Source organism: Scyliorhinus canicula, chromosome 21 (assembly GCF_902713615.1).
Source record: "Scyliorhinus canicula chromosome 21, sScyCan1.1, whole genome shotgun sequence".
NCBI classification, from domain to species: domain Eukaryota; kingdom Metazoa; phylum Chordata; class Chondrichthyes; order Carcharhiniformes; family Scyliorhinidae; genus Scyliorhinus; species Scyliorhinus canicula.
In genome coordinates, this window is record NC_052166.1 from 68,359,360 (window position 1) to 68,374,437 (window position 15,078).

The following is a 15,078-nucleotide window of genomic DNA, read 5'->3' on the forward strand; positions in this document are numbered from 1 at the left end:
GTGGTTTGTTCTGAATAATTTTCAACCTCTGAAAAAACATTCTTTACCTATTCACAGAAGCAGCTGCAAAACTGATTGGGAAGGCGAATGGCATTCAGACAATCATGAGAACTCTGAGAATGTACATTGACAATAGTCATGTCTGCATTCCCTGCTGTGGCGCTCTGTGGAGTCTTGTGGTCATCAGTAAGTCTCAAGTTGTCCCAACCATTAACTGATATTCCAGAGAGGAGTGAGATGCGAGATGGGTGGAAGGGAGAAGGGAGTTGGGAAATTTGATGTGCGTGTGAAATAATGGGTGTTGGAGGAGGCTCATGTGGAACAGCAGAACACACTTGGTGGGCTTAAATACCTGTTCCCGGGGTGGAAATTGTGTGTTGTGTACTCACGTACTCATGAGGAACAGGTGACATGGACCTATGGTTCTCAAACCACCCTCCAGGAACAGGAGGAGGCCATTCAGTCCCTTGGGCCCATTCTGTCATTTAATTAGATCATGGCTGATCTCTATTCAACTCCCATTTACCTCCCTTGGTTCTGTAATTATTAATACCATCACCAATGAAGGTCCTTCTCAGTTTTACAAAGTCAAGCGGACTCCCAGCCCCATTTGGATTGGATTGGATTGGATTTGTTTATTGTCACATGTACCGAGGTACAGTGAAAAGTATTTTTCTGTGAGCAGCCACACAGATCATTAAGTACATGAACAAAAAAGGAAATAAAAGAAAATACATAATAGGGCAACACAAGGTATACAATGTAACTAGATAAGCACTGGCATCGGGTGAAGCATACAGGGGTGTAGTGTTGATGAGGTCAGTCCATTAAAGGGTCGTTTAGGAGTCTGGTAACAGCGGGGAAGAAGCTGTTTTTGAGTCTGTTCATGCGTGTTCTCAGACTTTTGTATCTCCTGCCCAATGGAAGAAGTTGGAAGAGTGAGTAAGCCGGGTTGGAGGGGTCTTTGATTATGCTGCCCGCTTTCCCCCGGCAGCAGGAGGTGCAGATGGAGTCAATGGATGAGAGGCAGGTCCGTGTGATGGACTGGGCGGTGTTCACGACTCTGAATTTTCTTGCGGTTTTGGGCCGAGCAGTTGCCATACCAGTTGTCCCTTTGTGTGAAGAAGTGCTGCTGACATCACCCCTGAAATGCCTCTAGCTCTAATTTGAAGGTTCTGCCTGCTTGTTCTGGACTGCCCCCAGAAGAGGAAATGCTTTCCCTCTAAATACTTTACTGATTCCTTGAATCATTTGAATATCTCAGAAAACCCCTCAACGGTCAAGGGAATAAAAGCCTCGCCTGTGTAACCTGTCCTTGTGATGAAATCCTTTGGTTCCAATATCATTCTGCTGAATCTGCACCGCACCCACATCAAGGCCAGTATATTATTTCCTTTTTAAAAATTCATTCTTGGACTGTGGATCTTGCTGGCAAGGCCAGAGTTTATTGCCGATCTGTAATTCCTGTTTGAGACGCTGCAGGTGAGATGAGCAATCCGGGGTCTTAAAGAGCACCCATTAATCTGAGGTACTTTGTGTCAGTCTTTGGTTCCATTTTACCCTGGTGAGATCCTCTCTCATCCAATTGGAGTTCACCTTCTTCCAAATTAGAACTTTTATTTTTGATAGTTCCTTTATCTTGCCCAAAGCTAATCTAAACCTTATGATGTGATAATCATTCTTACCCTGGTGTTCCCCGAGAGACACCTGGCTCACTTGGCCCACCTTATTCCCAGCACCAAATACGATAACACCTCCTATACCGTGAACATACTGGTCCAGAACACATTTCAGAAAGTCAATAAAGGTTTTTTCCCACCTTGCTCCCTAATGCTGGTGCTCCCTTGGAGCTCCAGTCCCTCTGCTGCCCCGCACGCACGCACGCCTTCAGGCCCATTCCCTTTATCATAGAAACCCTACAGTGCAGAAGGACGCCATTCGGCCCATTGGGTCTGCACTGACCCTCTGAAAGAGCACCCTTACCTAGGCCCACTCCCGCGCCCTAACCCCACCTAACCTTTGGATACCATGGGGCAATTTAGCACGGCCAATCCGCCTAACCTGCACATGGGGAGGCGGTGGCATAGTGGTATTGTCACTGGACAGGTAATCCAGAGATTAGGGAATAGCTCCGCTCGCACCCCAGTCCCATGGAGTAGCCCGAGGGCCATTGGGCACCCCGAGGGAGGAGGAAATGACAGAGACTGTGCCAGTGACTCCTGCAGAGGAGGTGCCGGAGCAACACAGGACAGCACAGGCCCGGTCAGCTCAGAAGGCCGCCAACAGAGACCCAAGGTCGCCTCCACTCCTGCTATAGCATCTGGGGATCCACCAAGACATAGCATTATGGCCCGTAAGACCAGAAAGTTGGCACGGGTGCAGAGCACAATCTGTATATACGTTGTCCCATTAAATACCTGTTCACACTGTTACAACCTGCCCTGGTGCTGAGTCAGATGTGTACGAGGACTGTGCTGGTCCGGCTGGCCAGAGAGAGGGTGCGGACGTTGTGGATGGCCTGGGCGCCCCACCGCCGTTCCCCAACTGTCCCCACCACCATCACCCCAGAGATCCGATGGCACCGTGTGATGGAATGGCCAGCTCGCATGCAGGGATCATCCAGGTGGACGGTGGAAAGTGCTACCGTGGGCAGGAGTCAGACGTTGTCAAACAATGCAGAGCACCAGAGGGCATCGCAGAGTGGGCCGTCATCATCTTCCATCCCATGAACCTGACCCGGTATTACTGCCAACCAGGGCCCCCACCCTGTAGTGCGGCAGGTATGTAACACAAAGGGGGGGGGGTGCAAGCGGGCAGGGAGGGAGGGGGGCGGATGCGGTGTCCGTGCCCTGGCCAGTGCATCCCCCCTTCCCTAAAGTCGGTGAACCTGGAGGCGATCAGAGCGTCCCATGGGCGTTGGCCCAGGCTCACATGTCATGCGGCTTCCCATGCCTGCCTGGGCCCCATTCTGGCGGCTGCCTCCAATCCCTCTGCAGCACACTCTATTGCTGCACTCACTGCTGCTGTACCATCCTCCAACTCAAACAGTGCCAGTTGTACAGCTGCAGGGCATCCCCAGGGTTGCGGCGACTAGCAGGAAGGCCACCATTGCTGGTTGAATTCCAATATCCATTGTCTGCAGGGGGTGAAAGGCTGACATTTTGGAATGGTGCGTACCCCCATTCCCAACCAGGTCCAACGGGCTACATGGTGGCCCCGGTTGGTACTGTGGGCTCCGTCCCCGCGTGTCACTCTGCAGAACCAGGGGCCAAGGTGGGTGGTCAGTGGGGTGCGCAGCAGGATGGCTGCCTTGCCGGCTGCGGCAATAGCGGCCCATGCCTGGACACTGTCCCAGTCCTGTGGGGGGGTTGGGGTTACCCCGACCACTCGGCCTGCCCACCCCCAGCCGGGTCAGGCCCACTGATGATACACAAACGGTGTTTACTGTACGTGCATTCCGGAACGCATTGAAGCCGCTGTCGAGGCGACAGAGAATCATGATTTGGCATCAAATCGGTGCTCGCCACGATTTTGGCGTCAGAAACTATTATCCGCCCAATCACGTTTCCCAATTTTGGAGTCAGCCGACGGAGAATCCCCCCCAGTACTTCGGCGATCCCTTGGGTGCTAAAGGTTTGCCATAACTGATCCACAGTCATCCTCGTTGGCGTGATCTTCACCCTGTGGACTTGGAGCCACTTAAGTGGGTATCCACCATGATCAGGAACATTGCCCCCTGAAATGGGCCGGCCAAGTCTATATGTGTGCAGGACCACAGTCCCACGGGTGCATCAGCGCTACCAGTGGAGCTTTTTGATGCTCTAGGCTCTTGCTGGGCCACCTCTATGTCGGAATCAATACCGGGCCACCGGGTGTAAACCAGCATTTTCATCTTCGACACCCCGGGGTGTCCATTGTAGTAAGGGGATGTGTCCATGTTTTGGGTCGACCACCCGCGTCCCCCACAGTAAGATGCCGTCTTCTACGCTGAGCTCCGGGAGTTTTGTGGCATGGGGCCGCAGGTCGTCGGGCAAAGCCCGGTACTGGGCACCGTACAGGACGATGTGGCAGACCCAGGATAATTGGGGATCTGTTTGGGGTCCATTCCTGATGCAAGCCGCCGTGACGGGCAGAGAGTCCATCAAGTGGAGGTCAGTGACGACTGGTGGAGTCGGCTGATACGGGTGCTGGCAGCCTCATGGAGAGGGGAAGGCGGCTCAATGTGTCGGAGTATGGTGTCCTTCTGCCAGGTAGACATTCCAAGGTATATTCATATGCGGTCCATCATTGGACCCTGGCCGACGCGATTGGAGGAAATCACTCGATCCCCTTTAAGCATTGGCTTGTGGTCGGTGCAGACTGTGAATGCGTGGATGTAGACATACTGGTTGAACTTGCAAACCCCTAAAACGACAGCCAGGCCTTCTTTCTAATTTTGCCCAAAATTGTGCTCCGCGTCAGCAAGCTTGCTATGGTCATTCAAAGATGCCCCCCCGCCCCCCAACCTTGTAAGGAGACACGGGCGAGTTGCACGTTAGCAAAAGCGGCAGGGCAGGGTCAAAATTGGTGAGTAGTTTCTCGGAAGACCGTTTCCGTCTCACCTCTGTGGGCACCTTCTGTTGTGGAGGGGCCCACTCCCAGGGGTCCCCTTCTTCAGTAATTGGTGGAGTCGCTGAACATTGTTGCCACGTTCGGGATAAATTTCCAGTAGTAATTGACTAATCCCAAGAAGGAACGCAACTTGGTCTGTCCGCCCAGGGGGGGTGCCAGCTTGATTGGCAGCACCTTGTTCTACGCTGGGTGTAGGCCGTTTCTGTACACCATGTACTCCGAGTAGGTGACCTTGCAGAGGTTGAAAATGCACTTCTTTCTTCGGAGGCAGACGCCAGCCTGCTTGAACCGCCGGCGAGCTCCAGCCACGATTCCCAAGTGTTCCTTGATCGAGGCTCCAGTGATGACGATGTCATCCAGGTACACGGTCACCCTGGTAGATCCCTCTGAATGTTTTTCATCACCCGTTGAACTATTGCACAAACCAATGAAACCCCGAACAGCAACCGGACGGACTCGTACAGTCCCCTGTGGGTGAATGGTGATAAACCGGTGGAGCCAGGTCCAGGACCAACTGTAGCTATGTGTGACTCATATCCAATTTTGTAAACATCTGTCCTCCACTGAGCTTGGCATAAAGGTCCTCAATGTGTGAGACCAGGTAATGGTCCAAACAGGAGACACAGTTCACCGTCCTCTTTTTAGCACTGGTACTACTGAAGCAGCCCAGTCGGCGAAGGGGGTGGAGGCGATAATCGCGAGACACTCTGAGCAGTCCAGCTCAGCGTCAACTTTAGGGCGCAATATGTATGGTACTGGCTGGGCTTGGAAACATCGGGGCTGTGCTTGTGGGATCCATGCTGATTTTTGCCACAGCCCCTTAATGGTTCCCAAACCTTCAGCAAAAACCCCGGGAATTTCACCAGGATCCCTTCAGGACCATGGGACATTCAGCAGACTCACCGCCAATCTAACTTCAGGTGACGCAGCCAGTCGCAGCCTAATAAGCTGGGCCCACCACCCCGGCCCACCACCCTGGCCAACCATCCCAGCCCACCACCACGGATCATCACCCCGGCCCACCACCCCGGCCCACCACCCTGGCCAACCATCCCAGCCCACCACCACGGATCATCACCCCGGCCCACCACCCCGGCCCACCACCCTGGCCAACCATCCCAGCCCACCACCACGGATCATCACCCCGGCCCACCACCCCGGCCCACCACCCCGGCCCACCACCCTGGCCAACCATCCCAGCCCACCACCACGGATCATCACCCCGGCCCACCACCCCGGCCCACCATCCCGGCCCACCACCACGGACCACCACCACGGATCATCACCCCGGCCCACCACCCTGGCCAACCATCCCGGCCAACCAACCCGGCCCACCACCCCGGCCCACCAACCCGGCCTACCACCACGGACCATCACCCCGGCCAACCATCCCGCCCCACCACCCCGGCCCACCACCCCGGCCCACCACCACGGACCACCATCCCGGCCCACCACCACGGACCACCACCCTGGCCAACCATCCCGCCCCACCACATTGGAACTCCATCCTGGCCCACCACTCCGGACCACCACCAGGACCACCACCCCGGCCCACCATCCCGGCCCACCACCCCGGCCCACAACTAAGGGCAAGCATGCCTATTGTTCACCGTAAGCTATGGGTACCAGAGTGGTGCCTTCAATGGCCAGGGGTTCCCTTGTATATGTACCTAACCTGGCATCTGTATCTTGGAGGACCAAAGTCTGGAGACCGGATCGAATCTCGTTAATCATACGGCAGCTTGCAATTGAGGACGCCTCTCTGGTGTCGAGTTCCATCTCGGTACAGTGCCCTTTGACCTGCAGCGCTATTGGGATGTGGGAGCTGTCAAGCAATGGAGTTGGTGATAGGAATCGTCCCAGTCCTCCACGTAGTACGTGGGATTGCGAGGGGGTGGTAATGGCTGGGTGGGGGGGGGGGGGGTTGGCGGGCGACGAGATCCCCACACGTTGTCTGGTGTCCTGGTCCTGGGGCCCAGTTTGTTGTTTGTAACCCGATTCAGTTAGTAGTTTGCGTTGTATGGCAGCATTGCGAATGCCACAAACAAAGGCTTCTTGTGGGCCCAAATTTGCAAGTTTCAGCCAGTTTCCTCAAGCGTGCCAAAAAGTGCCTGTTGGACTCTCCTTTGGCCTAAGAGGCTCGATGGAAGTGAAATCTGCGGGCTATGTTTAGCACACTGGGCTAAATCGCTGGCTTTTAAAGCAGACCAAGGCAGGCCAGCAGCACGGTTCCATTCCCGTACCAGCATCGCCGAACAGGCGCCGGAATGTGGCGACTAGGGGCTTTTCACAGTAACTTCATTGAAGCCTACTCGTGACAATAAGCGATTTTCATTTTCATAATCGGGCATTTTGGGTTAAAATGCTATTCCACCAAGGCTACCCACGGGGCAAAAGGCTGGGAATCCCGCGTGTCTGGGAGGGTTCGGCTTTTTATGAGCTCATAGGCCGGCCCACTGACCGCCGTTAACAACACCACGGTCTACGTTTCATCTCCAATTATTGCGTTTGAGCGAAAGAAATATTGCAGTCATCGCCACACACATCGAACGATTCAAATTTTCCTATGTGGAGCATCTCGGGCACCGGAGTAAAGGCTCCCTGGTGGTCACGGGAATCCGGGTGATGCATAACCCGAGGGGGTGGTAGCAAACGGAATCAAACTTAGGACCCGAGCACTGTGATGCAGCAGTGTCAACCACTCTGTCACTGTGCCTCTCTGGATAATCTGTTGATTGATGGATGATATTGACCAAGGTGTTAAATGGATAATTATGGTTAAGTCTATACGGGTGGAGGGCATTGATTGATTACGTACCTTGACCTGACTGTCTAGCCCTCTTACATGGTTATGGTTGTGGCTGGGTCCACTCTGCAGAAGGAGCACTCGGTGTCCACTGGTTCGCTTGAGGCCCTATGCAACTGGTGGGCACCATGGCACAGGAGTTGAACCCATGGAATAGTGACTCGGAGGTGTGAGTGATAAGCCATGGCTGGTGCCACATCAGCAGAGGAGCGGGGTTCAGCTGCAGCGCACGCACTCTCACTTCAAGCAGTCAGAGATGGTCAGAGAGGAGTCCATTGTCTAACTTTGTTCCTCTTGGTGCACTTTCTCTAGAGGAAAATGCTCAAATTGCAAAGTCGGAAGGTTCACTGCACTTTGTGCTACAGGTCCTGGAGAAGCACATCCAGAATGGTGACGTGGTGGAGTCAGCCAGCGCAGCAGTGTGGGCCTTGTCCTTACATGGTGAGTGCAAGAAACCAGTCACACCACAGCAAGTACATATATGCAACAAACATAAATTAGTACAGGCTTGTCTCACCATTTTATGCGGGAGGACACATTTCAAATTTTCTTCTCACTCAAAACGTCGATGAGCAAATTTCAGAAAGATAATGTTTGGGCACGACATTTAAAAAAAGGCTTTTGTATGAACATTAACTACAAACCAACACAAGAGTAACAACAAACAGGAGCCTCATAATAAATAATTCACCAATGATCCAACCCCCCCCCCCACCCCCCGCCATTCGCCTCCTCCCGCCCTACCTTCCCCATTTTAACCCATTTATTCCCCCCGCCCACCCCTGCTGATACCGCAATTCTCCTTGAAGAAATTGCTGAGCGGCTTCCAACTTGGGGCAAACCCATCAACTGACCTTAAGTCAAACTTAATTTTCTCCAATCTTAGGAACTCCAGGTCACTCACCCACACGCCCAGTTCTGGGGGTTCCCAGTCCCTCCACTCCAGCAAAACCCTTCTCTGGGAGGCAAAAGCCAGAACATCGGCCTCTCTCGTCCCCTGGACTCCCGGTCTTCCAACACACCAAATATCGCCACATTGGACTCGAGGCCACCTTCACCCTCAGCACCTCAGGCATTACGTCCGCGAATCCCTGCCAGAACCCCTTCAGTTTCGGACATGCCCCAAATATGTGACCATGGTTCACAGGCCTCTCCCTGTACCGCCCACACCTGTCCTCAACCCTCTCAAAGAACCTGCTCATCCTGGCCGTAGTCCTGTCCGCCCTGTGAGCCACCTTAAATGGGATAAGGCTGAGCCTTGCACGCGACGAGGATGCATTCACCCTCCTCAGAGTCTTCCCCCACAATCCAGCCTCTATTACCACCCCCAGTTCCTACTCGCATTTCTGCTTGACTTCCCCCATTGGGGCTCCCTCCCAATCCATTAGCTCCTTATAGATCTTGGACACCTTGCTCCCCACCACTGCTTCGATACCACTGGGCATCTCATATTCCTTTTCCAAGTCCTCTGAACTCGCAAAGCTGCCCCCCACAGTCCTCCAAACCGCTTGATCACTGCCTGTTGTCACCCTCAAAATCTCGCTTCCAACCTCCCCTCTCCCTGCTGCAAATCTGTGTTTGTCACAAATCAGTGTCCAAACCGAGGCACCTTCCACCCTCAGGTGCAGCCCCCACTGTCCCCACACCTGCAGGGCTGCCACCACCACTGGGCTCATTGAGTACCTGGCCAGCAAGACTGGCAGAGGCGCAGTCAACAATGTCCCTAAACTCTTATCCCTTCAAAAACCGCTTCCATCTGCCCTAGACCGACCCCTCCCCACTATCCACTTCCTCATCATAGATATGTTCGCTGCCCAATAGTTCATTGGCAAGGCCAGCCATCACCCCCCCCCCCCCCCTCTCCAAGACTCAGGGTGCTCACACAGTCACCCTCAATCACTGTGAAAGTGCCTGATAGTGCGTGTGGGTGAGGATGAGTAAGAAGCCTGTTACTGGGAGTGAGCCAGATTTATGGACATATTCTGCACTCTCTACGCACCCAACACTCACCGACTCTGCTTCAGAGGCCCCCTCAGTGAACCCCGCTCCGAGGCTCCTCAATACTGTGTTCCCCAGCATCTCTGCTCCCTGGGCCTTGCTCCCAGGCCCCGCTCCTTGGCTCCCCAACACCCAGCTCCCCGGAGCTTGGATCCCGAGGAGCTCCCCAGGCCCTCCTGCGTGGCTGTTCACTGCTCCTCCAATCACAGATTGTTTTTCTTTTACATTTGCAGCTGATAGACTCATTGGGCAGCAAACATGGGAAAGAAATAGCCTGGGTGGCACAGTGGTTAGCTCTGCTGCCTCACAGCGTCAGGGACCCGGCTTTGATTCTGAACTCGGGTGACTGTCTGTGTGGGTTTGCACCCATGGCTCCACGGGTTTCCTCCTACAGTCGAAAGATGTGCAGGTTAGGTGGATTGACCATGCTAAATTTCCCCTTACTGTCCAAAATGTAGGTGGGGTTACTGGGATAGGGTAAGGGACTGGGCCTAGGGAGAGTGCTCTTTTGGAGGGCCAGTGCAGGCTTGAGGACGGCACAGCAGCACAGTGGTTAGCACAGTTGCTTCACAGCGCCAGGGTCCCAGCTTCGATTCCCGGCTTGGGTCTCCCCATGACATGTTCTCCCCGTGTCTGCGTGGGTTTCCTCCGGGTGCTCCGGTTTCCTCCCACAGCCCTAAGATGTCCAGATTAGGTGGATTGACCATGCTAAATTGCCCCTTAGTGACCAAAAAAAAGGTCAGGTGCGGTCACTGGGTTCCGGGGATATGGTGGGGGTGTGGGCTTAGGTAGGGTGCCCTTTGCAAGGGCCGGTACAGACTCAATGGGCCAAATGGCCTCCTAAATTCTCTGATACCCACCCTCTGTCTCAGTCTGCACTAAGCATACCAGCTGCGCGTCAGTCCGATCATGCAACCTCTGCATCGCACCACAGTCTGCATGACTCAATGGTAGTTATTTGATGTGAAGATGCCGGCGTTGGATTGGGGGGGAGCACAGTAAGAAGTCTTACACCAGGTTTGTTTCAAATCACTAGCTTTCGGAGCACTGCTCCTTCCTCAGGTGAGTCCGAAAGTTAGTGATTCCAAACAAACCTGTTGGACTTTAACCTGCAGTTATTTGAGCACTGACATACTGATGTTTTCCTCTCAGAATCCCTGAATGATGAGCAGTTAGAGGATATCACTCTGCTCTTAATTGAAGCATTCGAACTCCACCTGCGAAAAGAAACTATCGTGAAAAATATCTGCTTTGCTCTGGCCAGTTTAATTCGAATGTCAGGTAGGAGTTACAGGTCAGCTCTTGATTCAGTGGGGATAGGTTAAAGGTCAGGAAGGGAACTTGCAGGTGTTGATGTTCCCATGCATCTGCTGCCTTTGCCCTTCCAGAGGGTAGAGATTGTGAGTTTGGAAGGAGTCCTATTGAAGGAGTCTTGGTGAATTGCTGCATGTCTTGTAGCTGGTACACACTACTGCTACTGTGTGTCAGTCATGGGGGGGTGGGGGGGGGAGTGTATGTTTGTGTGTGGGGTGCTAATCAAGCAACTTTGTCTGGTTGGTATTTAGCTTCTTGAGTCGTGTTGGTCTAGTGAGTGCGTCGCCTGAGTGTCCCTCCTTTTCTCAGTGGGCAGCAAGATTGAAATCTGGCTTTTTTACTCTGCCTTTAATAAGATTAAATACATTTATATATAAATGCAGAATCTTTCAATGTGTGGGTCACAACCTTCAGGTGGGTCACGGACAGGTGTTTGGAGGTAAGAGGATTGTGAAGAGGGATCATTTTCTTAAAAGAGACAACCAGAGACTCAAATAGACGGTATCCAGTGCTGCCAAAAACAAGCATTTTGTTGCTATTGCCCTTCACGATGACCTACATGTACGAGGTTGGATTTTCCGTTTTCACAAAGATGAAGATGGCACAAAGGAGCTGGCTGGAGTCTGCACCTGATGTGCACATTGCCCTCTCCTCCTGGAGTGAGATTGTGAGGACCAGGCTCCCCTTTCCCATTAAAGATAAGCGAATGTGGCGTGAATCCTGAAGGTCGGCTGGCGTGGGTCACGAAAGCCGACTAGCGTGGGTCACAGAGGTCAGCTGTCGGGGGTCACAAAGGTTGGCTGGCGTGGGTCACAGAGGTCAGCTGTCAGGGGTCACAAAGGTCGGCTGGTTGGCAGAAGTGGGTCCCAGGAAAAATAATATTTGAAAATCACAATCAAATGGCAAAAACAAGATAAATATTTTGGACACAAAGGGAGTGCACAGCTCTCTCAGTCAATGTTGTGTGCAATCAGCATGCATCTCACTTCACATGTGTAACACTTCAGTCAGACCGATAAGAAATACACTATGCAGACAGAAATCAGCAGAATGTGCCAACCCTGCGTGTGTGTAATGGTCAACAAAACATCTTGTGGGCCGAACTCAGAACCCAGATGTGGCCTAGACTGTAGGTTGCCCATCACTATTGTGGAGCATCCAGGCAAGAGGACAGTATTCCATCACACGCCTGACTGATGGTCGACAGGCTTTGGTGAGTTATTTGTCCAGGATTCCCAGCCTTTGACATGCTCTTGTTGCCACAGTATCTATATGGTGAGTCCAGTTCAGTTTCTGGTCAACGGTAACCCCAAGGATTTTGAGAGATGGTAATGCCATTGGATGTCATGGCGAGATGGTCAGATTCCCTCTTGTTGGAGATTGTTTTGGCATTCGTGTGGTGCAAGTGTTACTTGTCACTTATCAGCCCGAATCTGAATGTTGTCCAAGTCATGCTGCATTTGGACATGAATTCCTTCAGTATCTGAGGAACCCTGTGCAATCATCAATGAATGTTCCCAGCAGTAGGGAAGATGTCTTTACCCAACTGGCGTGAATTGTGGTAAACATACTGACAAATGCAGGTGAAGGGGCAAGGCCCCAACCCCAGCACACCCGACATTGAAAGGATAGGACACAGCTGGGTAGAATCACAATTCAGGAGTAGCTGACACAGAGACTGGTTTTGAAATCCTGATGATAGAGCGGTTGAAAGACTGAGTGTTGAGGGAGGAGGTGGTGCACTGACATGAAATAAATGAGTCGGTGACAATGGGAGGAGGGATCTGACACTCTGTCTGTTTTTAGTCTCCAATCTAACCAGCTCACATTCACTCCCTTTCAGAGCTTGTGGCATTCCGGATCCTCGTACCAGAAAATGATCGAGATGGGCTTGCCTTAATCATTCAAAGTTACCATAAACATTTCACTGACCCAGAGGTGGTGCAGGATATCTGCATGGTGTGTCTGGAGTTGGTGCAGTACGGTGCGTTCAAACCTGTACATTGTGGAGGAATATGTAGGGAAAAGGGGGGGGGGGGGGGTTGGGCATTCAGGCAGGAGAGTAAGAGTGGAGAGTAGAAGGGGGAGAGTGAAGTGGAAGGGGATATAAGAGAGAGTGAGTGAAAAGAGAGTAGGGGAGGAGTGAGAGTTGGAGAGAGTGGGGAGGAAGGAGACAGTGGGGAATAAGGGGAGAGGGTGGGGAGGAGGAGGGAGAGTGAAGAAGGAAAGAGTTTAGAAGAGGAGGAGGTTGGAGCTGAGTGAGTGGGTAGCTGAAGGAGACAGAGTGGGAGAAAAGGAGTGGGGAGCAGGAGAAAGAGGTGGGGGAGGAGAGAATGGGGCGCAGCAGAGATTGGGGGAGGAGTGAGATTGAGGGAGGAGAGAGATTGGAAGAGTGAGATTGGGGGAGAAGGCTAGAGATTGGGGGAGAAGGCTAGAGATTGGGGGAGAAGGCTAGAGATTGGGGGAGAAGGCTAGAGATTGGGGGAGAAGGCTAGAGATTGGGGGAGAAGGCTAGAGATTGGGGGAGAAGGCTAGAGATTGGGGGAGAAGGCTAGAGATTGGGGGAGAAGGCTAGAGATTGGGGGAGAAGGCTAGAGATTGGGGGAGAAGGCTAGAGATTGGGGGAGAAGGCTAGAGATTGGGGGAGAAGGCTAGAGATTGGGGGAGAAGGCTAGAGATTGGGGGAGAAGGCTAGAGATTGGGGGAGAAGGATAAGGATGGGGAGAAGGATAGAGATTGGGGGAGGAGTGAGATTGGGGGAGGAGTGAGACTGGGGGAGAAGGATAGAAAGTAGAGAAGATCAGAGAGGATATGGAGAACGAGTGGGAGAAGGTGAGCGAGCGGTGTGATGTTGGGTAGTAGGCGAGGGAGGAAAGCAGAAGGAATTGAATTTAGGAGGGAGGAGCAGTGTGAGGTAGGGAGAAAGTAAGTGAATAAGGGAAGGGCAAGGAAGGAGATGCTATAGAAATATGTATTTTCATTAACGGATAAAGATGGTCCCTGTTGGTGCTGTTTCAGAGGACGTGCTGCCTGAGCTGCTGTCCCAGAAACTAGATGTGACACTGAACTCAATCAAAATCAAATTTGCTTCTAACGAGGTGAGTGCAACAGGGTGAGAATTTGCCTTCTGGAGCTCCGTCAGTCTGATTTTCCAGAACAGCTGAGAGAGACTGCAATCCGTTACTGAGGTCAGACACAGAATGCAGTGATGTCTCCCCTAACTTTGTCTGAAAGGGTGGTTAAAGCAAATTCAAAAGTAGACTACAGATGCAAAGGAAAAACTGCAGGATCGTGGGGAAAGAGCTGGGGATAACTGAGCAACTAACTGGATAACTCGATCAGACAGCCAGCAGGGCGGCATAGAAAGCAGAGTTAACAGGGATAAATGATGACAACAAGTTGCACAGACCTGGGTGGGGGGCCAGCACGGTGACGTAGTGGTTAGCACTGCTGCCTCACGGCGCCGAGGTCCCAGGTTCAACCCCGGCCCCGGGTCACTGTCCGTGTGGAGTTTGCACATTCTCCCCGTGTCTGCGTGGGTCTCACCCCCACAACCCAAAGATGTGCTGGGTAGGTGGATTGGCCACGCTAAATTGGAAAAAATGAACTGGGTAAATTTTTTAAAAAGAGACTGGGGGGGGGGGGGGGTTGTAGAACATGGGTCAAGAGGCACTTTCTTGCGCGAAGGGAATGGATTTCTTCTTTTATTCATTCATGGGATATGTCCATCCCGGAGGGCATTTATGAGTCAATCTCATTGCTGTGGGTCTGGAGTCACACACAGGCCAGACCACGCAAGGACGACAGATTTCCTTCCCTAAAGGACATTAGTGAACCAGATGGGTGTTTATGACCGTCACCAATGGCTCCATGATCATCTTGAGATTTTTAATTCCAGAAATCAAATTTTGCCATCTGCCACATCAGGATTCGAACCCGGGTCCCCAGAGCAGGACTCTCTGGATTAGTAATCCAGTGACAAGACCAGTATGCCACTGCCTCCCCACGGGAAACTGCCCAGGCTGGAGCTCAGGCTGTTCAAAATTTGTAGATTTTTACTGAGCAAGGGGTGAATTAATGGAATTCACACAAATATAAAAGAAAAATATTGCAGATGGTGGATATCTGAAACTAAGTGTTCGGAATACTCAGCAAGTCAGGCAGCTGACATGGAAAAGGAGAGTGTTTTTCAGGTCGTGAAAGATCTCTTCCCAGCAACATTAACTGAGTTTCCCTCTCCACCGATGCTATCTCAGTATTTCCAGCATTTCCTGCTTTTAATAATGGAATTGACGTTGAGATGAACACTGATATGTAGAGAAAGGTAAAGCAGACGGGAGGTGCGAAAT

The 15,078-nt window shown here is 52.3% G+C and overlaps 1 protein-coding gene across 2 annotated transcripts in view; it reads left to right on the top strand.

Moving 5' to 3' along the window:
- The window catches only part of LOC119955785 (serine/threonine kinase-like domain-containing protein STKLD1), a 75,389-nt gene that overhangs the window by 60,002 nt on the left and 309 nt on the right, over positions 1 to 15,078 (top strand). For both annotated transcript variants that reach the window (XM_038782352.1, XM_038782353.1), the window contains 5 exons: positions 58 to 186; positions 7,730 to 7,858; positions 10,568 to 10,696; positions 12,573 to 12,713; positions 13,748 to 13,827. In XM_038782352.1, coding sequence (XP_038638280.1) covers positions 58 to 186; positions 7,730 to 7,858; positions 10,568 to 10,696; positions 12,573 to 12,713; positions 13,748 to 13,827 — 608 coding nt within the window. The remainder of the gene's footprint in view (positions 1 to 57; positions 187 to 7,729; positions 7,859 to 10,567; positions 10,697 to 12,572; positions 12,714 to 13,747; positions 13,828 to 15,078) is intronic.